The sequence below is a fragment of the Gymnoscopelus braueri genome, assembly GCF_963280865.1.
Source record: "Gymnoscopelus braueri genome assembly, chromosome: 14".
Taxonomy (NCBI): domain Eukaryota; kingdom Metazoa; phylum Chordata; class Actinopteri; order Myctophiformes; family Myctophidae; genus Gymnoscopelus; species Gymnoscopelus braueri.
This window is the reverse complement of record NC_137619.1, coordinates 24538283-24564205: the sequence shown is the minus strand read 5'-3', so window position 1 is coordinate 24564205 and position 25923 is coordinate 24538283. Positions and strand designations below refer to the sequence as shown.

General features: G+C 39.1%; 1 protein-coding gene across 1 annotated transcript; it reads left to right on the top strand.

Annotated features, from left to right (window-relative positions):
- The first annotated feature begins 602 nt into the window (after positions 1–602).
- Positions 603–14187, top strand: LOC308101016 (galactose mutarotase-like). Its single transcript, XM_080450289.1, has 9 exons — positions 603–858; positions 5860–5985; positions 8271–8425; positions 8554–8667; positions 9177–9269; positions 10269–10350; positions 10536–10686; positions 10878–11052; positions 12190–14187. The coding sequence occupies exons 1-9, from the start codon at positions 684–686 to the stop codon at positions 12265–12267; spliced, it is 1149 nt and encodes a 382-aa protein (XP_080306415.1). The 5' UTR covers positions 603–683; the 3' UTR covers positions 12268–14187.
- The last annotated feature ends 11736 nt before the right edge of the window (positions 14188–25923 follow it).

Genomic DNA, 25923 nt, shown 5'->3' with positions numbered 1-25923 from the left:
AGGTATACATGTAACCCATTTCAATTCACTTTTTTCAAGGTGACAGCTCAGGGGACCATTTGGAAAACAGTGATGGCCGTTTTTCCCTCGACACAATGTTGTTGTCTAACTTTGAATCCTTAGGTATTTTGTCGGGAAGGTATTGCCCCTTCCCGACAAGGTAGCATGACAAGGTTGGTCCCATTGGAAACCTGAGGTTGTCTAGAATCAAATGGTATCTCTATCTTTGGGCTACGTCTAAATTTGAGCGTGCCACAGTCTTCGAAAGACAGTCTCGCTGGCATTTCAGCCAGCAATCCTGCAGGTCTCATAGGGGTAATAAAACATTGAAAAAAAACTTTTTTTCTTGGGATCATCAAAATCCCTATATTAGAGGTCCTATGGATGCCAAAAATCTAAACTAGAAAAAAAAATAAGAGGGTAGGCGTGGACCCCTCCTAGGGCCTCTACTAGATCATCTGTTTTCAAATAACCGTAGCTAGTCGCTTCTTTTGGGCTTGTTCTCATAGACCTGGTTGCTTATTTCTCTCGCAAAACCTGGCAACACTGCAACCAACGCGGAAGTGCTTTGCATTGTTTATGTTGATTGTTGAACAACGGACCTCTGCGTGTTGTTGAACAATATCTCGTGCTCTCGACAAACAAGCAAGTATAGCTACGACTTTAACATTTTAGAAAAACAAATGGAAATGGCTGACATGGATACATTGAGATTGTTTGTCAATGAACGACTTACTGCGGTTGCCGAAGACATATTAGCTGTGTTTGTCAGAACTATTTTAGGGTATCAGCAACAGATAGACATTCAGCGGAGACAGCTGGATATTCTGAATCCCAGAGTCAAATCTCACCTCTCAGGTTTGCGTGTTATCTTTTATAAACTTTGTATTATTTTTTTTTAACACAAATGAGTAGTTTCCCCCGAGTCTATCGTCCCGTGAACAAACCCACTGTGTAGTGTATGTTAATGACCGAATGATATGCACACAATAACTTTTCAGTCGAGATGTGAACAAACAGCTGTACTAGCTCCGACGGAACCTCTCCCTCCGCTGTATAGCTCCGAGATGAGGTTCCTCGTTGTTTCCTGCTGTTTGCGGTCGACATTGTCGCACATTTTCCACTTTACATGTTTCTTACCCCTTTCTGCACATCGTATCCAAAAAGTAAAGCATTTGCGCCACTCTCTCAGATGTTTTAAGTTCTAGCGGAACATAACAGCTTCCAACGAGTTGAAGAAAGTATTTAATTTGCCTCGGTTTTCATCCGGTTCCAAAATATTTTGCATTAGAAGATGCAATTCAACATTTGACCAGTAATCACTAATCAGTAATCTCTACGGGCGCAACTCTTGCGCAATGTCTTAAAAACATGTAACCGGATGAAAACCGAGGCAAATTAAATACTTTCTTCAACTCGTTGGAAGCTGTTATGTTCCGCTAGAACTTAAAACATCTGAGAGAGTGGCGCAAATGCTTTACTTTTTGGATACGATGTGCAGAAAGGGGTAAGAAACATGTAAAGTGGAAAATGTGCGACAATGTCGACCGCAAACGGCAGGAAACGACGAGGAACCTCATCTCGGAGCTACATAGCGGAGGGAGAGGTTCCGTAGGGGCTAACAGCGGTATCAAAGGAAACAAAGTCTATTCTTCTCCCCTCAGGGTAGCTCCATAAAGAACCTCTCACTCCGCTATACAGCTCCGAGATGAGGTTCTATGTCGTTCTCATCCAGAATCGGTGGATTCAACCCGGAAAACCGCTGCCAGTACTGCTCCCGGTTTGGCTACAATGGGAAACATGGCCACAGGCTGACTAAATAAGCGATTTAAACGGGTAGTTTCGCTCCGGACCTAAAATGTTATGCTCCGAACCAAACCTTAAACATCAGTGTGGTTTGGAATCTACCATTAGTTTTGGGATACGATGTATACAAAAGGGTAAACAGCGGAGCCTTGGTGGACGTTCCACCGATTCTGGATGAGAACGACATAGAACCTCATCTTGGAGCTGTATAGCGGAGTGAGAGGTTCTTTATGGAGCTACCCTCAGGGCTGATGCGCGGCTGGGTGGGCAAATGTTAGGGTTTGTTTTGTTTTGTGTTGTTTGTACAGTTTTACTTGCATGCTACGGTGTGTCTTGTATTTAAAAGAGAAAAGCAAACATGAAAAAATAGGTCAATTTTAATCTTAAAGTAATACTAGGTAACCTTTTCAAAAAAACTAAAGTTAAATTGTATATCTTTTGTGAGTGGCAAAAGTTTCACAACACCCACTCCATGAATTTCACCCCCGGAAGCCTTTTATTTATATATTTTCTATTGAACGGTGTCGGGGGGGACTTTCCCGGGAAAATGACGTCATCTGGCCGGAAAACGGAGGCGGAAATGCACTGGTTTCCTGTTTGGCCAGGAACTACCGCAACGGTTTCCTGTTTGGCCAGGAACTACCGCGCTAATAACAAAAAGGAACCTCACGCTGATCTTAAGAGAATGTAGGATTGGTAGATCGAAAAAGAACAGAAAAAGAAAGCACAGCTCATGGTAACTAATGCTCCACTGGCTAAGAGAAACGATCCGCAGATAGTATAAAACAATTAAAAGAACGCTTTTTGAAACGCTTCCTACTTCCGGTGAAAACAAATGGAATTCTGGGTAATCGAGGACTACGGAAATTGTATGCAGTGACGGTAGTGACCAGCAGAGGTTGCTAAAAATCGTTATTTGTGAATCTGCATTGTACAACTTTAAGGTAGTGTAAGTGATATTTTATGGTTAAAACAAAAAAAATATTATTTTAGATAATCATTGCTGTTGCAGAGCGTTTGTTCAATAACAGGGGAGAGAGGGGTTTCCTCATCTCTCCAACTCTTTAATAAACAAACTACATTTTCAGTTTGCCATTTTGTCAATTCTATTCAAAAGGATAGTCAAGTGTACAGCCATGGTTCACATGAGTTATGACGCTCATCTGTCACAAGCGTCATGGCGCAAGTTGTTCCTGGTTTTTGAAATTTCTACATTTACAACCCTTACATCTACATAAACGTGCAGATTTCAAATACAAAGTGCTGACCCCACGGCCATGGATGTTACAAGTTAAAACGCCTGGGTCTAAGTACCCGTATCTTCCGTATTGTTCAATAAAAAAGCATATTAATCTGATCGGTGGCCATTTTCTCAAGAATTTTCTCCATATTCTTTCAACCTCGCGACCCTATTGGATGGGAGGTGTACTGCACTCTGATACATTATAACTATGAAAAAATGGCCGCCGATTGGATTAAAATGCTTTTTATTGAACAATACGGAAGATAAGGGTACTTAGACCCGGGCGTTTCAACTTGTTATTTCCATGGCCGTGGGATAAGCACTTTATATTTTCATATAATAACGTTTATGTAGATGTACGGGTTGTAAATGTAGAAATAAAAAAAAAACAGGAACAAGTAGCGCCATGACTGTCATGTTTCAGGGCTAAGTCAAGTGTACCTATGGGCCAGTAATGCAACTAATAAGGTTACCGACTGATAGCTTAATTTTTCTCTAGTAAATACAGGTCCATATCTTATCTGTCAGATATGAATTAATTAAATAAATAAACAGATGAAACTGCTTATTAAAAACAATATTTGGGTTTATTCCAGAGAAGAGATCTTACAAGCGTCGGAAATGCTTAGAGCGAGGTTCCAGATATATTCTTATGAAGTTTAAACAGAGATACAGAGTTTTATACATATAGCGTGGGTTTACGCCTTCCGTCATCATAGGTCTGTGGTCCCATCTACTCTTGGTTAGTTTCCTTGGCAACCTGGGTCATTGTGACACTTATACTGTAAACAATCCAACGTTAATCTACTATCTATTATTGTTTGTCATACCAGAAGGAGGCCATCAAACCAAAACAATGTTGCAGGCCCTGCCTGAGAGTGTACAAGCATTTTCAACCATGACACTTAAGCTACAAAATATGAACAAGCACATACAAATTATATATTTTATATAATTTTATCAGATTGATAAAATACATATTTATAAGTCTATCACCAACTGCCATAAAACTCAACAAAGAAGAAGTGTACCTATGACAATATTGACTTCGTCAATGTCTTGTAATTGTCTTGGTTAAAGGGATATTTCACTTTTAAAAAAAACTGTGGGTCATTTTATCGTCTACTCAGGCTTTTGTGAGCCCCCAGACCGTTTTTAAGTTGCTTGATTCAGTATTTAGATATTTGATATTCATTTGATCAGACACGCCCCCTTCCTATACAAACCCATTATAACTTCAAACTCCATTTTTATCATGTTAGATTAATCAAAAACACCCGTCCTTGCTTCTGGTGACTCACCCTGCCCCCCTAATACGCGAGGGCGCCGTGTTTTTTCGATTAATTTTTTTAATATTTTTTTGGGAAAATGAAAAAATGCAAATACAATAAAAATAAATAAGTAAATACATTTAAAAAGTACCAGGTCTTGTGACCTTTTCTTGTGAAAAAGTTTTTTTTTTTCTTTTTTTTTTGGTCTTTTTTTTTTCAATTTATCCACACAGAACCAGAGATATCACGATCCAAAGATTTCTAGCTCCATTCACTCCTTGGTTAACTTAGTACTTTAAAATCCTGTATCTCGGCTCCTGTGTAAAAAAAATTTAAACACTGGCACTGGGGGAAGTAAAATAAAAAAAACCCTCTGGCAGGGAATGTGTTAAAGGACGACTTCACCACTTTTCAACATATGTTCATATAATAGGTCCTCACTAATGCTCATGATAAAATGATAAAAAACTAGAAAATGTGCTCCTCGGAGCACAAGTCTCCGCCAGCAGACCCGTGCTATTTTAATAGCACGGGTCGTCTTGGTAGAACGGGTCGTCTTGGTAGAATGCGCGTGGTTTTTGGTGTTCTGCAGGGGCGACTGAATATGTAGTGTGTTTGCATCTAAAAAATGTTCTTCTTGAAGCAATGTGTCATATGGGAGTCCTCGTAATTGACTGGTTTGTTCAAATGCTTGTCTGTCTTCTTCATCTTCATTGTCTTGAACAGTTTCAGCAGTTGATTGGTGTGTTTGATCTATGTCAGTTTTCTCTAGTGCTACAGTACATAATGTATTTGATCAAGGTGGCCAATTGTTACAGTATTAAGACTTCGGCCTTGTTGTGGGATCAATTCAACTCTATAGTCCTCTTCTGTGTTACTGTTGTAGATGAGTATGCTTTCTTAGCTTTGGCCTTCTGCGCCTTTGCTTGACCAATGTTAGGTGTTCTCAGAGGGACACACACACACACGCACGGACGGGTGATTTGTACTGGAAGGTACAGTTCCAATCAAGACTGATTGATCCTGTCTTACCTCACTTCAAAAACATAAATGGCTTTTTGAAGTGACACACCTATTTATAGGATTTTATTTCGTCATGCGTCCCTCTAGCCAATCAAAGGCATTGGTGTCAACATATTGACACGTGTCACGTGGAGCTTGACCAATGTTAGCTTGGCTAGGAGGGAGGTGAACACACGGCGGGACGAAGCGAAAACATACTCTCAAAGCAGTGGTTGAACTAATAGATCTTCTGGTTTCTTAAAGCTTTTTTCATTATCGGGATAGCTAGCTGCATTATTAAATTATATATCATGATAAATATCTATCGATCAATATGGAATGAATTATCGTGATAATGTTTGCCATATGGCCCAGTCCTAACTAGAATCAATATTTTGACCAAAACAAGTACCGATTTAGAATCAAGATTACCTTCAATGACCACCACTACTATAAAACAATGAGACTATAAATACATTTATGTAGATATTAAGCATCTAATAGATTATCCGTTTATCTCATTTTCTATTCTGCTAGAATTCCTTGCTGTGGAAGTTTCTGCAGAACAGCAGGAGAGGAGCCCCATTCTGGTCCAGGAGGAACCAAAGCCTCCTCAGATAAAAGAGGAACAACAGGAGCTACTTCTAAGACTAGAGGAGGCTGGTGGGTCAGTGTTGACATTACTAGCAGTTAAGAGTGAAGATGATGATGATGAAAACAGACAGAGAGAGCCTCTAGCCAGCACCTCAGCTGAACCATTGAAAACACAAGAGGTCTATGGAGCATTACAACCAACTAGTGATGTCCAGCTCATCTCTCCTTCACACTGGTCTGAATCTGACACTGAAGACAGTCTTGAGTGGGAGGTGACCAGGGAAGCTCTGTCAGCTTTAAGCACTCTGAAATCACACAAGACACACCATGTGGAAGCACAAAGATTGTCTTTGAGCAACAAGCTGTCCCAGGACCTGACTTCATCAAAACAAACCACGAGGTCAGGAGAGAAGCCATTTAGCTGTACAGTTTGTGCCAGAACATTTAAACGAAATGCAAATCTGAGGACACACCTGAGGACTCATACAGGGGAGAAACCATATAGTTGTACTGTTTGTGGCAAAACCTTTTGTCAAAGTGGAAGTCTTAAGATGCACGTGAGAACACATACAGGGGAAAAACCCTTTAGTTGTATAGTTTGTGGCAAAAGCTTTAATCAAAGTGGAAGTCTAACTTTGCACATGAGAGTACATACAGGGGAGAAGCCATATAGTTGTCCTGTATGTGGAAAACGTTTTAGTAAAAAGCAAGTTCTGAAGAAACACATGGTGAATCATACAGAAGAGAAACCTGTAAATTAAACGGTATCAGGAGCTTTTTTCCACAGAAGCCATCCAACACACATTATGTAAAGATCAAACATGATCATTCATGCTAATCTAGTATGATGAAAATAAGTCCTACATCGGAGGAATCACACAAATCAGAAAATCTCAACATGACCAAAAATGTAACCCAACTAGATGGTCATTTCTCAGCTGTACACTTTACAGGAGTAAATTCACATTATCATGTCTTCTGCAGACCGTGCCCCAAGCGCTGGGTGGGTGTTTTGCAGAAACCTAAAAGTGGAAGAGCAAATCAGCGTCTGTCAATCACAGGGCCTAGAGTGCAGACGCTGATTGGCTCTTCCACTTTTTGTTTTCTGCAAAACGCCCACCCAGCACTTGGGGCCAGATCATGTGACTGGGATGGTTTACCGGGCTATTACAGGGGTGCAAAAAATTACATTAAAAAAATGTCAGAACTGAAATTGCTTACTAAATATGAAAATAATACATTCCACACTCCATTATCTCACAGGGAAACTCACCTGTTTTTAGGGTAGCTAGTTTAGTCTTTAATATGATCGTGCAGTAACATTACAAGATTTATCCCTTTCTTCTTCTGTCATGTCAAGTCAAATAAAAATAAATTCAATTAAAACAATCCTCGTTTTAAAACAAAAGTGTCACTTTCAGAAAATGAGACATTACAATGTAGAGTTGATTCAAGATTGAAACGGTAGTCTTCTTCACATGCTCATACAAGTATGTACAGTGAATTGTTGGTATGGTAGTGGCCTACTCCACCACTGCTAACGTTGTCCAACATAAATAAAAACGGAATATGCATGACTCCAAATTTGGGCAAGGTTTCAGCCAAATCAAAACCCCATTGGTTTCCATTATAAAATGTAAGTTAAAGGACCACTTCACTCATTTTCAACCTATTTTCATATAATTGGTCCTCAGTCCTCACTAATGCCCCGTTATATGGTCCCATTTGTATGGTCACAAATATATATGGGTACTAGTAATGAAGTGTTGTGGAGAAAAAGTATAACATACTAACGTTATTGGTAGGTGGGGGTGGGAGAACCTGCATCAGTATACACAGACATTGGTGTAGAGTGATATATCAACACACTTATGGGCCAACATTGGTTGTAAACTATGACTGATCAGCTAGGTTAATTTTGGTGAATAATTTTCTGTTATCTTTATGGCAGATACTATTAATGAATGTGTACATCCGCAAGCATGGACATGCACAATGTGTCAGAAAGGTGAAAAATGCTTTTCATATTTTCATCGCTGTTACTGCTTTTTTATGTCAGTACTGAGAAGGTAAAACAGAGAAAGGAACCTGCTCTATTTGTTTTCATTCCGTGGGATGATTTTAGCCTATAGACTAAAAATGTCATACGTCTCAGAGTATAAAACAGAGTAATAACTTGAGTAAAAATTGCCCTTTTGGGGCACACCGTTGTCAGACCGGATTGTGCATCAACGACCACATAATTGCAATGCCCCTGGTTCAATTCAAGCTGTATCAGCCTGTAGCTTCCTCTCTCTATATATCTTTCTTATCAAAATAAAAACTAAATAAAATAATGTGGCCTGTGATTGCAGATTATTTGTCGAACCCGCGTTATTTTGGTGCGCTGGTGGGTCGGGTGGCCAACAGGATTGCTGGGAGCAAGTTCACAGTGGAAGGAACACAGTACCAGCTGGATATTAATAATGGACCAAATGCACTGCACGGTGGTCTCAGAGGCTTCAATAAGGTACTGTATGCACTGCAGTATGCACACACTCTGCATACAAGAGGCAAGTTTCTATTCGAATTAATTTCATGTTTGTATCGCTATGCCCTGCTACACCTGTTAACTGTATTGTCTGTCTCTCTGGTCAGGCTATCTGGCTGTCTGAGATCGTGGAAGGAGGCGTACGTTTGAGTCACACGAGTCCAGATGGAGATCAGGGCTATCCTGGAGAGCTCCAAGTCTCTGTGACCTACAGTTTACAGGTACATTACAACAATAAATTTCACTTAAAATGCAGTAACTGACTGTCACGAAAGATACAGTAATATGATATATCTAATAGAAATTAGTGTTGTTTAATCAACAACAGCATGTTAGGTGTTGATTTCAACTCGCATCAGCATCAGCCAGTGAGTGGATAAAGCATGAGGATTGTGGTCTAGCTGTGTAAAACTAACATGAGAAATGTTTTGCACTCATAATGATGAATGATGGTAGCCTGGCATTGGCCAGACTTATAACGTGGATTCACTCTCACTTGATACCAGGGAGTGAACGTGAGAGTGAATCCACGTTATCAGTCTGGCCAATGCCAGGCTAGAATGATGATACCTCAGAGATAGAATTATATTGATGTACAGATCTGGGGAATCTTCAGCACTAATACATACATCAAAGGTTCCCAGGTGCACAGTAGTCTCCATCAACATGAAGTCAATCCTTTTTTCTGTCATTTTGACATAGTTCATCAGCTCACGGTTGTTTCTTGCAGGGGGAAACCCTCACAGCCCTGTACCAGGCCCGCTCCACCAGAACCACCCCCATCAACCTCACCAACCATTCCTACTTCAACCTGGCTGGACAGGTAAGACTACTTGTCTACTGAACTGTCTTTGCTACATAGTTATACTCGGTCATGTAACTAACAGCTCTCCAGCCGGAACCCAGGGACGTTGTGATAATGGGGTCAACACACTGGTCAGCTACTGGTGCGCCCCATTTACTGAACTATCAACTGTGCATTAACCATGTTGCCCATTTGCCCACAAGTTGTACTTGTGTCTGTCCGGTTCCTATACCTGGCATGTGTGTTCTTGTGTTGTTGTTGTGTACCTGCACCATCGTTGTCCACCAAGGGTATTAATGTAGTTTTTCTGATGACCTAATCACAGTATGTGAACAGAATGGAGCATCATAATACTGTGTATAGCTTGTCACCCAGGCATTGACATTTGAAAGGATAAACCCCTTGAGACAAATCATATTGTTTCTAAGGGCTTCCCAGGCAATAATTTGAGGATCAAGGCATGTGCGAGCCTTGCACATTTGCTACAATAATTCCAGCCAGTCAACAGTTAGATTACCCCCATTGATACCGGCCTCGGCTCCCTTATAAGCAGGGGTGCACTGGTCGCTTCACGTGTGTCAGTATTTTTTTCACGCACAGGTACGGTACGGATGTGCACGCACATCCACGCGCGTGCAGCCGTGCACGCTAGAACAAGTCCCCCTCAATTCATGATCCAAGTAACCAAATGGCTACTTTGCATAACATGTTTACAAGTGAGTGTGCGAATGCATCCTCATTCCTCGCATAGGCTACACGGCAAGCAACACAGCATTTTGGCTTCAGTGGCCGATGCTGCCAGAGTCCTATCTGCATGCAACAATGCCTCAGCCACCGTCAAAGAAGAGAAAGATACTTGTTCAAAGCAAACTTTTAGTTTCAGCTCCTATAATTCAAGGTATTCCTTGAGAAGATTTACAAAGACAAAAACTAAGCTAAAAACAGTCATTTCCTATACAGTATTTTGTTAGTTTTACTATAGACTATAGTAACATGTGTGTGTGTGTGTGTGTGTAGGGTGCATCTAATATCTATGACCATGAAGTGTCCATCAACGCCCAGTCTTACCTGCCGGTGAACGAGACATCAATTCCTACTGGTATAAATGTGTTCACTTGACCAAGGCACACACACATACAAATAATGAAAAGTATATGAAAAAATTAAACACTTTTTACAGTGGTAAAACAGATCAACTTGATTTCATGTGTAATCATTTCATTCAATGCTTGAATTATTGCTGTTACAAAGCCTTTCATTCAGGAAGCCCCTCCCTCTTTACAGGAGAGGTCAGAGCAGTGGAAGGCACGCCATTTGACCTCAGAAAGCCTGGATTGATTTGCTCTCGTCTGAAGGAAGTTTCAGGACCAGGATTTGACCACAACTTCTGTTTGGCTTCACCTGGGGACCCCTGGAAAGAGAGACCTGCAGCCAGGTGAGATGCATCAGGGATGCATTTTTCCATCAGTGAATATGGGCAGAACTTTGAATATACACACTGAAACATAGCACAGCAGAGTACATCAAATAGGAAATGGATTATGGAAATTATTATATTTGCTGTAGTAGGCTGCAGTATAATAAGAAATCTCCCTTCTACCTTTCTTCTCCCCTATCTCTTAACAGGGTCTGTCACCCAGCCAGTGGGCGGGTCCTGGAGGTTTCAACAAGCCAACCAGGAATCCAGTTCTACACTGCAAATTTCCTGGATGGCTCTCTGACTGGAAAGGGTGGAACCAGTTACATGAAGCATAGCTCCTTCTGTCTGGAGACTCAGAACTGGCCTGATGCTGTGAACCAGGTACAGTACCAACAAACCACAACACAGCAGAAACACATTGAGGTATGACATGTTCTGTGTGTGGAGTTTACATGTTTTCCATGGGTGCGTCTCAGGTCCTTGATTAAAATCCTTGTTTCCTACACCTGCGTCTTTTACTTGCGTCGTCCCTCCCACTGTTTAAAAAAGGAAAAAAAGAACAAGAGGCATTAAATGAGATGAAGAGCATTCAAAAAAAGAACCATCTTCTGTTATCGATCAGTATCACTGCAGGAACATTCCCTGGACCAAACAATGCATACTATAATACCCAGAATGCTTTGCTCTAGCTTTACATTCGTCCTCAGAGCTAGTCTCGCACAGCCAGTGGAGACGTATGTACAGGGTCCCCACGGTCATGAAATTCCTGGAAATATTTTGAAATTGAAAAAAAAAATATCCAGTACTGGAAAAGTTTGGGAATTGATCAAAGGTCCTGGAATTTATCAAGGGTCCTGGAAAAATATTTGGCTATGCATTGTTTTTGGCTATTGATTTTGTTAATACAAAACATTTTCATAAACATGTATAACATTACACGAAATATGTAACATAAGTATTTTTTCGCCGAACGGGCTGTGTGATGGCATATATTATTTAAATAAAATAAGTCATACGGATGCCATAATGAGTCTTCCAGTGAGCTATGCCCTAATTTTGCACGAAATTTTGAATGAAATTGTACTATTCTATATTCTATGCTTTATTTTTGCTACACTGCCTATCTTTGGGCATTCTACATAGGAGTAAGAGACACATTATTGCGCTGAATGATTGTTATATAGGCCTGGAAATTGGGCTAAATATTTGGAAATTCATTGCTAAAAATGTGTGGGGACCCTGTATGTAGCTGCAGAGAATCACCATTGACCTGATCATTCAAATATGTTGTTGGTCAGGTTACTTCACATTTGTGGCCCTCAAATATGTTGTTGGTCAGGTTACTTCACATTTGTGGCCCTCAGCCACGTACTGTTAAAGTTATGCCTGTAGTTGTCCTCCAGCCAAGTGGTTTTCATAGCCAGTGACATCAGAATGTACATCAGTGTATGACAGGCAACCAAGAACAAGACCATGACCTTTCATAATTTGTCTCTTCTCTCTGTGTGATTTGTTTAGGGTTCATTCCCGGACTCTCTTCTGCGTCCAGGTGAAGAATATCGCCAAGTCACACATTACACCTTCACTACCATCTGACCTCTGGACGACAGACGGTGCAACTTTTTGTGTTTGTTGCATCCCCTATGGGCAGAAGTCAAAGCTCTTTCGGAGGCGCACTCTATAGAGGCCCCTCAACATGCATTGTTTACACAAATCACCCAAAAAAGAACAAAGATGTCTGTTATATGTGGATGCATATTGAATCGCACATGAGATTGTACTTACAAAAGATACACAACACTTTACACTAAAATATTGTCGGAAATGTACGACCAGCTTAGTGAATGAGGCCCAGTAAATTGGTATTAACACGATCAATTGCCGAATTGCACCACTCAGAGAATGTTTCATCCAGTTCAGTTTCCCACTTGTTCCTAATCTTGACTAAAGGGACCATATCGAAACAGGTGAGAGGGATAAATATTTGAATTATGACCTTTTTTACCTGGTGTAAGTGTTAGGTCATCCTAAGGTTGGTCTCTCAGAGTAAGAGGGATATTGAGTTTTCACAGAAATGTCTGATCAGAAAGTAGTCTCGCGTTACCAGACTGTTGCCTCCCACAATTTTCAAATGTTTCCGGCATACAGTCTGGGACTCGGAAGCTCTGATCATGATTAGAATATAAACCGGATGTGGAGCCTCCTCTCCATTTCCGTTTCGTCTTTACAGTCGCGCAAATTTATCCTAATATAAATACAAATCATCTAAGTATACATAGCTTGCTGCTTAGCAGAAATGGAAATTAAAAAGTAAAGTGTAAAGATATTTTAAAATATATTTGTGTGTGTGCCAGTTTCCTCTCTCGGATTTTGGGAGTTGTAGTTCCAGACTCTATATAGCATTCAGAGATTGTGGAATAGTTGTCTGGCTACGCGAGACTAATCAGAAAGTAACAAAAAGGGTTACTTTGGGGCAAATTATACTTAGTGCATTCCATTAAAAAGAAACTACTTAAAATATTATTTTCAAAGAGATCTGAAAATTTGTTAAGACCTTTGTCTCTCCAGATTAGCCAATTAAACCCTACAGGTACACATTTAAGTTGACCAAGGTCCCCCAGGGCTATATAACTATTTACAATAAAAAAAACTATTTTACCAAAATAATTAATTGTATTTTATTCATAACTACAAGCCCTGGGATGTGTTGTGAGGTTGTAGATCTGATTCCTTCTTCTGGTGATGTTTTTTCTCAAACTTGAGAAAATGTAATGTACGCTAAGACATAGGCTCAGTTGGGATGTAATGTCAGTGCTTTAATACTTCAGACTGATAAGCCATAACTAGAATGTATATATATATTTTTTTATTTTCTTTAATTGAGATCTGTATGCTTTTGCTTCAAATATTCTTGTATCCCCTTTTTTGTTCGTTTGAATATTGGTGTATATCTTCCATTGCATATTGCGATGGAAGGTATATGTACTAATGGCATTAGTACAATTTAACCTTTTTTCCAATTCTTTCTTGATTATTAATTAATTAATTTCCTTTATTTATTTACTTAGCTTTTTACTTCCTCTATAGGAAATGTATTATTTTTCTTCCCCTAGGACCAAAGGGAGGACGATGGGAGGGTATGTATTGTTCTGTGTGTTTGTGTAATATGAAAGGAAAAAAAGAGGTGTATTTGAAATCGTAATACTGCTGTATATGAAAGGAAAAAAAGAGGTGTCTTTGAAATTGTAATACTGCTGTATATGAAAGGAATAAAAGAGGTGTCTTTGAAATTGTAATACTGCTGTATATGCATAATTGTGCTGCACACTCTGAATACATTTTATTTGAAAAAATTAAAAAACATTTGGTGCTCAGCACTCATTTTCTTGTTATCTTCTCCTAAATTAAGTGCATACATGCATGTCTAAATCAGGTCCTATGTTACACAGATTTTGTCCAAAAACCCAGCTTGCTGATTGGTCCAGGGGTGTGAGATTAGCTCCAGACACACAGACAGACCCTCTTATAGACAGTTGGCCTCCTGTAAAGTGGGACTCCTGTAAAGTATCTTTCTCTCTCCTGTAAAATGTCAATGATTTTCACGTTGTCTATCTGCAAATAAATGCGATTATTAATTGATTGTATATATATATAATGCGAAACGCAATGCGTTTTGAGCTTGTATCATGTCTGTCTGTCTGTCTGATATCATGGTTGCGAGACTGGCATCATAGACCAGGATATAGGTACCAGCGAGTGAGCTCCATATATGGTCAAGTGCAGACGAGGTGACATCAGCTGTATCTAACATCTAACCCAGGTTCAGGGTACGCTACAGCAGACCTTGCGTAGAGCAAACAGGGCAGTGTTGAGCTTGAGGCTTTATTTATCATGATGTCAGTATCATGTTTTGTGAGTCTTGTGTTGACTGGATAACCATCAAATGGATCTGTACCAACCACAACCAGCAGGTGGCAGTAAGCATCGAATCACCCCCAGGATCAGCACTCCTAGAGGCAACCAACCCGGAAGTTCTTTGCATTGTTTATGTTGAATGCAGGGTTGCCATGTCTGCTTATTATAAGCAATTAATTGTGGGCTTGTTTTTCTGTAAAGTCACTTGATGGTTGGGTTTTTTTGGGCTTCTTTGGGTTGTTTACTGATGTTAAAAACCAGTGGTTCTCAAAAATGTCATGTCAAGGACCCTCAAATTAATAAGTATTTGTCTGCTGATCCCCATCTGAAAATATTTTGTGCCAGGGACCCCCATACAAGATTTTTGACGCATCGTGACTTGTTGTGAGCTTGTAGATCATCTGTTTTCAAATGACCGTAGCTAGTCGCTTCTTTTGGGCTTGTTCTCATGGACCTGGTTGCTTATTTCTCTCGCAAAACCTGGCAACACTTCAACCAACGCGGAAGTGCTTTGCATTGTTTATGTTGATTGTTGAACAACGGACCTCTCTGCGTGTTGTTGAACAATATCTCGTGTTCTCGACAAACAAGCAAGTATAGCTACGACTTTAACATTTTAGAAAAACAAATGGAAATGGCTGACATGGATACATTGAGATTGTTTGTCAATGAACGACTTACTGCGGTTGCCGAAGACATATTAGCTGTGTTTGTCAGAACTATTTTAGGGTACCAGCAACAGATAGACATTCAGCGGAGACAGCTGGATATTCTGAATCCCAGAGTCAAATCTCACCTCTCAGGTTTGCGTGTTATCTTTTATAAACTTTGTATTTTTTTTAAAAACACAAATGAGTAGTTTCCCCCGAGTCTATCGTCCCGTGAACAAATCACTGTGTAATGTATGTTTATGACCGAATGATATGCACACAATAACTTTTCAGTCGAGATGTGAACAAACAGCTGTACTAGCTCCGACGGAACCTCTCCCTCCGCTGTATAGCTCCGAGATGAGGTTCCTCGTTGTTTCCTGCCGTTTGCGGTCGACATTGTCGCACATTACTTTACATGTTTCTTACCACTTTCTGCACATCGTATCCAAAAAGTAAAGCATTTGCGCCACTCTCTCAGATGTTTTAAGTTCTAGCGGAACATAACAGCTTCCAACGAGTTGAAGAAAGTATTTAATTTGCCTCGGTTTTCATCCGGTTCCATAATATTTTGCATTAGAAGATGCAATTCAACATTTGACCAGTAATCACTAATGTTATCTCTACGGGCGCAACTCTTGCGCAATGTCTTAAAAACATGTAACCGGATGAAAACCGAGGCAAATTAAATACTTTCTTCAACTCGTTGGAAGCTGTTATGTTCCGCTAGAACTTAAAACATCTGAGAGAGTGGCGCAAATGCTTTACTTTTTGGATACGATGTGCAGAAAGGGGTAAGAAACATGTAAAGTGGAAAATGTGCGACAATGTCGACCGCAAACGGCAGGAAACAACGAGGAACCTCATCTCGGAGCTACATAGCGGAGGGAGAGGTTCCGTAGGGGCTAACAGCGGTATCAAAGGAAACAAAGTCTATTCTTCTCCCCTCAGGGTAGCTCCATAAAGAACCTCTCACTCCGCTATACAGCTCCGAGATGAGGTTCTATGTCGTTCTCATCCAGAATCGGTGGAACGTCCGCCAAGGCTCCGCTGTTTACCCTTTTGTATACATCGTATCCCAAAACTAATGCTAGATTCCAAACCACACGGATGTTTAAGGTTTGGTTCGGAGCATAATATTTTAGGTCCGGAGCGAAACTACCGTTTAAATCGCTTATTTAGTCAGCCTGTGGCCATGTTTCCCATTCAACCCGGAAAACCGCTGCCAGTACTGCTCCCGGTTTGGCTACAATGGGAAACATGGCCACAGGCTGACTAAATAAGCGATTTAAACGGGTAGTTTCGCTCCGGACCTAAAATGTTATGCTCCGAACCAAACCTTAAACATCAGTGTGGTTTGGAATCTACCATTAGTTTTGGGATACGATGTATACAAAAGGGTAAACAGCGGAGCCTTGGTGGACGTTCCACCGATTCTGGATGAGAACGACATAGAACCTCATCTTGGAGCTGTATAGCGGAGTGAGAGGTTCTTTATGGAGCTACCCTCAGGGCTGATGCGCGGCTGGGTGGGCAAATGTTAGGGTTTGTTTTGTTTTGTGTTGTTTGTACAGTTTTACTTGCATGCTACGGTGTGTCTTGTATTTAAAAGAGAAAAGCAAACATGAAAAAATAGGTCAAAATTTTAATCTTAAAGTAATACTAGGTAACCTTTTCAACAAAACTAAAGTTAAATTGTATATCTTTTGTGAGTGGCAAAAGTTTCACAACACCCACTCCATGAATTTCACCCCCGGAAGCCTTTTATTTATATATTTTCTATTGAACGGTGTCGGGGGGGACTTTCCCGGGAAAATGACGTCATCTGGCCGGAAAACGGAGGCGGAAATGCACTGGTTTCCTGTTTGGCCAGGAACTACCGCAACGGTTTCCTGTTTGGCCAGGAACTACCGCGCTAATAACAAAAAGGAACCTCACGCTGATGTTAAGAGAATGTAGGATTGGTAGATCGAAAAAGAACAGAAAAAGATAGCACAGCTCATGGTAACTAATGCTCCACTGGCTAAGAGAAACGATCCGCAGATAGTATAAAACAATTAAAAGAACGCTTTTTGAAACGCTTCCTGCTTCCGGTGAAAACAAATGGAATTCTGGGTAATCAAGGACTACGGAAATTGTATGCAGTGACGGTAGTGACCAGCAGAGGTTGCTAAAAATCGTTATTTGTGAATCTGCATTGTACAACTTTAAGGTAGTGTAAGTGATATTTTATGGTTAAAACAAAAAAAAGATTATTTTAGATAATCATTGCTGTTGCAGAGCGTTTGTTCAATAACAGGGGAGAGAGGGGTTTCCTCGTCTCTCCAACTCTTTAATAAACAAACTACATTTTCAGTTTGCCATTTTGTCAATTCTATTCAAAAGGATAGTCAAGTGTACAGCCATGGTTCACATGAGTTATGACGCTCGTCTGTCACAAGCGTCATGGCGCAAGTTGTTCCTGGTTTTTGAAATTTCTACATTTACAACCCTTACATCTACATAAACGTGCAGATTTCAAATACAAAGTGCTGACCCCACGGCCATGGATGTTACAAGTTAAAACGCCTGGGTCTAAGTACCCGTATCTTCCGTATTGTTCAATAAAAAGCATATTAATCTGATCGGTGGCCATTTTCTCAAGAATTTTCTCCATATTCTTTCAACCTCGCGACCCTATTGGATGGGAGGTGTACTGCACTCTGATACATTATAACTATGAAAAAATGGCCGCCGATTGGATTAAAATGCTTTTTATTGAACAATACGGAAGATAAGGGTACTTAGACCCGGGCGTTTCAACTTGTTATTTCCATGGCCGTGGGATAAGCACTTTATATTTTCATATAATAACGTTTATGTAGATGTACGGGTTGTAAATGTAGAAAAAAAAAAAAACAGGAACAAGTAGCGCCATGACTGTCATGATATGACGGTCATGTTTCAGGGCTAAGTCAAGTGTACCTATGGGCCAGTAATGCAACTAATAAGGTTACCGACTGATAGCTTAATTTTTCTCTAGTAAATACAGGTCCATATCTTATCTGTCAGATATTAATTAATTAAATAAATAAACAGATGAAACTGCTTATTAAAAACAATATTTGGGTTTATTCCAGAGAAGAGATCTTACAAGCGTCGGAAATGCTTAGAGCGAGGTTCCAGATATATTCTTATGAAGTTTAAACGGAGATACAGAGTTTTATACATATAGCGTGGGTTTACGCCTTCCGTCATCATAGGTCTGTGGTCCCATCTACTCTTGGTTAGTTTCCTTGGCAACCTGGGTCATTGTGACACTTATACTGTAAACAATCCAACGTTAATCTACTATCTATTATTTTAAGTTTAGTTTAGTTTATTTTGATCCACATCAACAATTTCACAAAACATACCCCACTATAAGCCAATGGTTCATGTTGATTGATCAAAAAGGCATAGGCTGAAGCTCAAAGCTTATTTATGCCTATCCTTCCTTCATGTTGTTTCAACTTAGACACATCATCTATAAAGTTCATATTATATGAACACTCAAAGTATTACTTATTTACATTCAAGATGTTACATTGATCGTACTAATCGAACACTCGAAAATATACAATATATACACCCATGTCTTCGTTCTTATACACATATTTACACCCGAATGCGTGCATATACTAATATACACCCATTCAAATATCATACCGTTATATACAAACGCCAACACTACCACATCACACCATACCCCTCAATCCATCAATTTCCTAGTTATTACGCATATACATGTCAGTATCTCACCTCAACATGCCAACATATTATGTTACCATGCTTTACTGAGCAGGCAACACGCCCTAATCGTTATATATTCACATATAACACATGTACACCCATACATACATTTACATACATACATACACACACATACACATATATAAATATATACACATATACATACATACATATATATATATATATATATATATATATATATATATACATACACACACACACACACACCCACCTACACACACACACACACACACACACACACACACACCACAACGGAATCCGTTACACCCCATACAATTATTATAATTATGTACTGTATACACTCTATATTTTCCATAAGTCCATTAATTATCGTATCTATATTTCTCCAACAGACTCTGCTTGTACTGTTTTTTAAATTGTATTATATTTTTACATTGCTGAACCACCTCCGGTAAACCATTCCATAGCTTCACTCCACTGACCGATATGCACAAGCTCTTAAGAGTGGTGCGAGCACCAAGATTTCTAAAATTCAATTCCCTTCTCAATTCGTACCTCCCCTCTCTATCCTTAAACAATTTCTGTATATTTCCTGGTAATGTTTTGTTCCTTGCCTTATAAATTATTTGTGCCGTTTTAAATTTAACCATATCCAGAAACTTCAAAGTGTTAGACCTTAAGAACAGTATGTTTGTATGCTCATGATATCCTACCTTGTGAATTATTCTTATTGCTCTTTTTTGGATTGTGCATAATGGTTGAAGGTTACTCTGGTAGGTGTTTCCCCACACCTCCACACAGTAGGTCAGATATGGCAGTATTAGCGTGTTATACAAGGTGTACAATGACTTATAATTTAAAATATGCTTTGCCCTATACAGTACTCCAATACTCCTTGCCACTTTGGTCCGTACATGATTTATATGGGCTTTCCAACTGAACTTATGGTCAATTATTACTCCTAAAAAGATATTCTCATAAACTCTTTCCAATATTATTTTGTCAATCCTTAGCTCAACCTTTGTATTACAGTCTATTTTTTTATTTCCAAAAATCATAAATTTAGTTTTTTTAATGTTAAGTGATAATTTATTTAAATCAAACCATAATTTCAGTTTCCCCAATTCAACAGAGACAACTTCCAACAGCTGCTGAAGGTTCTCCCCGGAGCAAAAAATATTAGTATCGTCTGCAAAAACAACACATTTCAAGATACTAGAGACTTTGCATATATCATTTAAATATAAAATAAATAATTTGGGGCCCAATATAGACCCTTGTGGGACTCCACAAGTAATAGCCGAACTTGTTGATCTATATTCTCCCATCTGTACAAACTGTTGTCTATTTTCAATATAACTTTTCACCCAATTAAGCCCAATGCCTCTAATACCATATCTATCCATTTTTCTAAGTAAGATATCATGGTCAATTGTGTCAAATGCCTTCTTTAAATCAATAAATACCCCTATTGCAAATTCCTTATTATCAACTGAACTAGTTAATTTTTCTATTACATCAATTAATGCCATTGAAGTTGATCTATTGGTTCTAAAGCCATATTGACAATCTGTCAAAAGCTGATGTTTATCGATGAAACTGTCCAGCCTAGCAGAAAAAAGTTTTTCAAGGATCTTAGAGAATTGAGATAACAAGGAAACTGGCCTATAATTTGTGTAAAGGTGTTTGTCTCCTGCTTTGTGTATTGGAAGTACCTTAGCTATTTTCATCTGACAAGGAAAAGAGCCTGTTTTAAATGATAGGTTACAGATGTGTGTTAATGGGTCTGCAATAGCATTAATTACATTCTTTATAAGTGACATGTCAATGCCGTTCCAATCTGTTGATGTTTTGTTCTTAAAATTATTTACAATATCAATTATTTCTTTTTTGTCAGTATTTTGTATAAAGATGGTGTCTGCGTTACTTTCAACAAAATATTGAGCACCTCCTGTTTGGGGCGGGGTTATTTCCTTTGCCAGTTTGGGTCCTATACTCACAAAGAACTCATTAAACCCCTCAACCACCTCATTCATGTTGTTAATGGTTTTTTCCTTGTCAACAATATGATCAATATAGTTAGAGTATGTTTTATTCCTAATAATGCTATTTAATATTTTCCATGTACCCTTGATATTATTTTTGTTGTTGTCTAATAATTTATTATAATAATCTTTCTTACAATTCCTAATAATATCCATTAGTTTATTTTTATATTTTTTATATTTAATTTCTTTATCTCTAGTTCTATATTTTATGAAATCTCTATATAAGGTATTCTTCTTTTTACATGCATTTGACAATCCCCTTGTAATCCAGGGCTTATCATTACACTTTGTATTCCTCCTGCATTTTTGCGTTGGACAGTTTCTTTCGAACAACAGTAAGAATGTATTTAAGAAATTATCATAGGCTAGATCTACATCCTCTGTTTCATATACGTTCTTCCAGTCTTGAGCAAGTAATTCCCTATTGAAAGCATTTAGAGCTTCTTCAGTTCTCAATCTCTTATATCTAGTTAGATTCTCTTCCCTCTTCAGGCTATGGCCACAGTCATAAATCACGAAGACTGGCAGATGATCACTGATATCATTAATAAGTAATCCACTCATTATATTATCCTCCATATTATTTGTAAATATATTATCTATTATAGTAGCTGAATGAGATGTTATTCTACTAGGCTGTGTTATAATAGGATATAGGCTCATACTATACATTGCAGCTATAAAGTCATCAATTAATATATTTTTATTAGGATTAAGAAGATCTATGTTATAGTCTCCACAGACATATGTAACCTTCTGCTCAGTCTTCGTGAACAACTCTTCCATAAAATTCTTGAAAATGTCAATGCTAGAGCTTGGATCCCTATAAACACAGCTGACGATAATATTTTTCTTTTTTTCCATATTAATCTCAATTGTAACACATTCACATATATCATCAATAGCAGTAGTCATACTTTCAACAATCTTGTATTGCAATCTTTTGTCCACATACAAAGCTGTCCCCCCTCCTGTTGTTTTAGTTATTTTTTTTCTATTCATGAAATTTAAATCATAGCCCTCCAGCTCAAAATCCACCCCCCTCTCTAAACTGAGCCATGTTTCAGAGATAGCTATCACACTAAATGGTGTGATGAACTTGCTCAGATATTGTTTAATACTGTCAAAGTTTGCGTATAGGCTCCTGCTATTGAAATGGATAATTGAAAAACAATTATCCAATTTCCTGTTTTTTATAAACTGTTCATCTGTGTAGTAACGACAGTTATTTACATTCGTGAAAAAGTTACTCTCAGGGTCAATGTCTTGATTCAAGTCGACCATGTTAATAAAAAATAGTTCCTATATCCAAATCCAATCCATTTATCATGAGTCCTTTCAAATTCCAACAATCTACCATCACACCCGCTCACAAACGCACCCGCGGCGCTCACACACTGAGAGAGAAAGAGAGAGAGAGAGGGAGAGAGAGAGAGACACAGAGAGAGAGCGAGAGACAAATAGAGAGAGAGAGACAGAGACAGAGCGACAGGACTAGAGAGAGAAGGGAAAAAAAAGGCGAGAGGAAAAAAAAAGGCGATAGCAGCAAATGCATGCATTTCGTTTAGTCCATCTAAACAACAGTGGGAAGCCAAGTCCTCAAATGTCATTCCGTCAAAAAATATAACTAATGGATAAAAGAACCATGCATGCCAATAACCCCTCTTCATGCATGAAAATAGCCCAATACAAATAAAATAAACAAAAATCCCTTCCATCGCTCCGAAAGTAATCCATGCTTTCCAATAGTACAGTTCCATGCATGCGTGTTTTAATCCAATAAAAATAAAATAACCATTCCATAGCGACAATAGTAATCCATGCTTTCCCATAGTTCCATGCATGTAAATAATAATCCATTCCAAATAACCGGAAAGTAACAAATAAATTATTCCTTTCATGCATTTATTATTTACTGAACTAGTAAAATAAACGATATCCTCCAGGGAAACATGCCATCCACCAGGGTATTGACTAATTCCGTTTAAAAAGATGCATTCCAAAAAAGCTGTATTAGTCCATGCAAAAAGCACTAGGTAAGTCCTTGTAAAGTAATTAGAAAAACAAAATTCTATATATGCCATGAGCGCGAAAAGTAGTCCATGCATATTAAAGCAAATAATATCATTGTCAGATTTCATCATTGGACTCAGAGTCACTCCTTAAGCCAGGGCCAGCAGGCCTAGCAATAGGCCTACCCATATTATTTATATTTGTCCAATTCCTTGATGTCTCTTACCAGTATGGCCTTTGCTGCTTCAGGCGATCCATTTAACTTTATCCACACCTTACAGTTCCTCGTCCAGGTGCGTTGAATTTTGTCTTGTTTTTTTAGGATGCGTGCTTCTCTTGCTATGTTAGCGTTACTTTTTGTGAGGTGATCGTTCAGGTAGACATTAGTCCCCTTCAACTTTCTGCCTTGGCTCAGCAACTCCACTTTAGCTTTACGGTTCACGAAGCGCATCACAATTAATGGTTTGTCTTTGTCACTGCCGTCCTTTCTGGGGAGTGTGTGACATGCCGATATGTCACTTGCATGTAGCTCCATGCCTTGTGTACCAAAAAACTGGATCACCTGATTCTCCAGGGAGACATGCTCACTGTCAGGCGCATCTTCACCCTTATCTCCTGCTACCACACGGGAGTAGGTGCGATGTTTTGTCGCCAAACCGCTTATTAGCAAGTCGTCCATCCTGGAATATTGCTCGAGATCATCAACTCTCTTGCAGAGGTCGGCTATCTGTATATCCTTCTCCTTGTTAGCCGCCTTCAGCTGTCGGACTTCCTCGACTAGCCCCAGCACCTTGTCGATTTCTGCCGACATGAAGTTAAGAGACTTCCTTATCTCCTCCAGCTCTCCTTCATGTTCTTTCTGATCTTTTCTATTCCTCGACATTTCTTTGCCGTATGAGTCACTACCTGTGGATTTGTTTGGCTTCCTTGCCCACTTAAACCACGGGATTTGACGCTTTTTTGCTTTTTTGTCAAACACTTCACGAGCTCCTCACACACACGTCCTCACTCTATTGTTTACTTACTACTATTGTTTGTCATACCAGAAGGAGGCCATCAAACCAAAACAATGTTGCAGGCCCTGCCTGAGAGTGTACAAGCATTTTCAACCATGACACTTAAGCTACAAAATATGAACAAGCACATACAAATTATATATTTTATATAATTTTATCAGATTGATAAAATACATATTTATAAGTCTATCACCAACTGCCATAAAACTCAACAAAGAAGAAGTGTACCTATGACAATATTGACTTCGTCAATGTCTTGTAATTGTCTTGGTTAAAGGGATATTTCACTTTAAAAAAAACTGTGGGTCATTTTATCGTCTACTCAGGCTTTTGTGAGCCCCCAGACCGTTTTTAAGTTGCTTGATTCAGTATTTAGATATTTGATATTCATTTTATCAGACACGCCCCCTTCCTATACAAACCCATTATAACTTCAAACTCCATTTTTATCATGTTAGATTAATCAAAAACACCCGTCCTTGCTTCTGGTGACTCACCCTGCCCCCCTAATACGCAAGGGCGCCGTGTTTTTTCGATTTCTTTTTTTAATATTTTTTTGGGAAAATGAAAAAATGCAAATACAATAAAAACATTTTTTTTTGTCTTTTTTTTTTTCAATGTATCCACACAGAACCAGAGATATCACGATCCAAAGATTTCTAGCTCCATTCACTCCTTGGTTAACTTATTACTTTAAAATCCTGTATCTCGGCTCCTGTGTAAAAAAAAATTAAACACTGGCACTGGGGGAAGTAAAATAAAAAAAACCCTCTGGCAGGGAATGTGTTAAAGGACGACTTCACCACTTTTCAACATATCTTCATATAATAGGTCCTCACTAATGCTCATGATAAAATGATAAAAAACTAGAAAATGTGCTCCGCCAGCAGACCCGTGCTATTTTAATAGCACGGGTCGTCTTGGTAGAACGGGTCGTCTTGGTAGAATGCGCGTGGTTTTTGGTGTTCTGCAGGGGCGACTGAATATGTAGTGTGTCTGCATCTAAAAAATGTTCTTCTTGAAGCAATGTGTCATATGGGAGTCCTCGTAATTGACTGGTTTGTTCAAATGCTTGTCTGTCTTCTTCATCTTCATTGTCTTGAACAGTTTCAGCAGTTGATTGGTGTGTTTGATCTATGTCAGTTTTCTCTAGTGCTACAGTACATAATGTATTTGATCAAGGTGGCCAATTGTTACAGTATTAAGACTTCGGCCTTGTTGTGGGATCAATTCAACTCTATAGTCCTCTTCTGTGTTACTGTTGTAGATGAGTATGCTTTCTTAGCTTTGGCCTTCTGCGCCTTTGCTTGACCAATGTTAGGTGTTCTCAGAGGGACACACACACACACGCACGGATGGGTGATTTGTACTGGAAGGTACAGTTCCAATCAAGACTGATTGATCCTGTCTTACCTCACTTCAAAAACATAAATGGCTTTTTGAAGTGACACACCTATTTATAGGATTTTATTTCGTCATGCGTCCCTCTAGCCAATCAAAGACATTGGTGTCAACATATTGACACGTGTCACGTGGAGCTTGACCAATGTTAGCTTGGCTAGGAGGGAGGTGAACACACGGCGGGACGAAGCGAAAACATACTCTCCGCCTCCGGCGGAGACAAAAATCTACTTGGTCTGTGTCTCATAGGAGGGCTGTGGACAGTCCAGAAACCCGTCTACCAGTGACATCATCGTTAGGCAGGATTTTTTTTCTCCAAAAAGATTAAAAATTTTTTATTCCGATTTTTATTAAGGCGAGAACAATGGGATCTATTATTGCATTGCAACTTTCCAGGAATACAAAGCCTGCAGTTTCTATTAGCTTGGATTCCCCATCGATGATGTCACTGGTAGA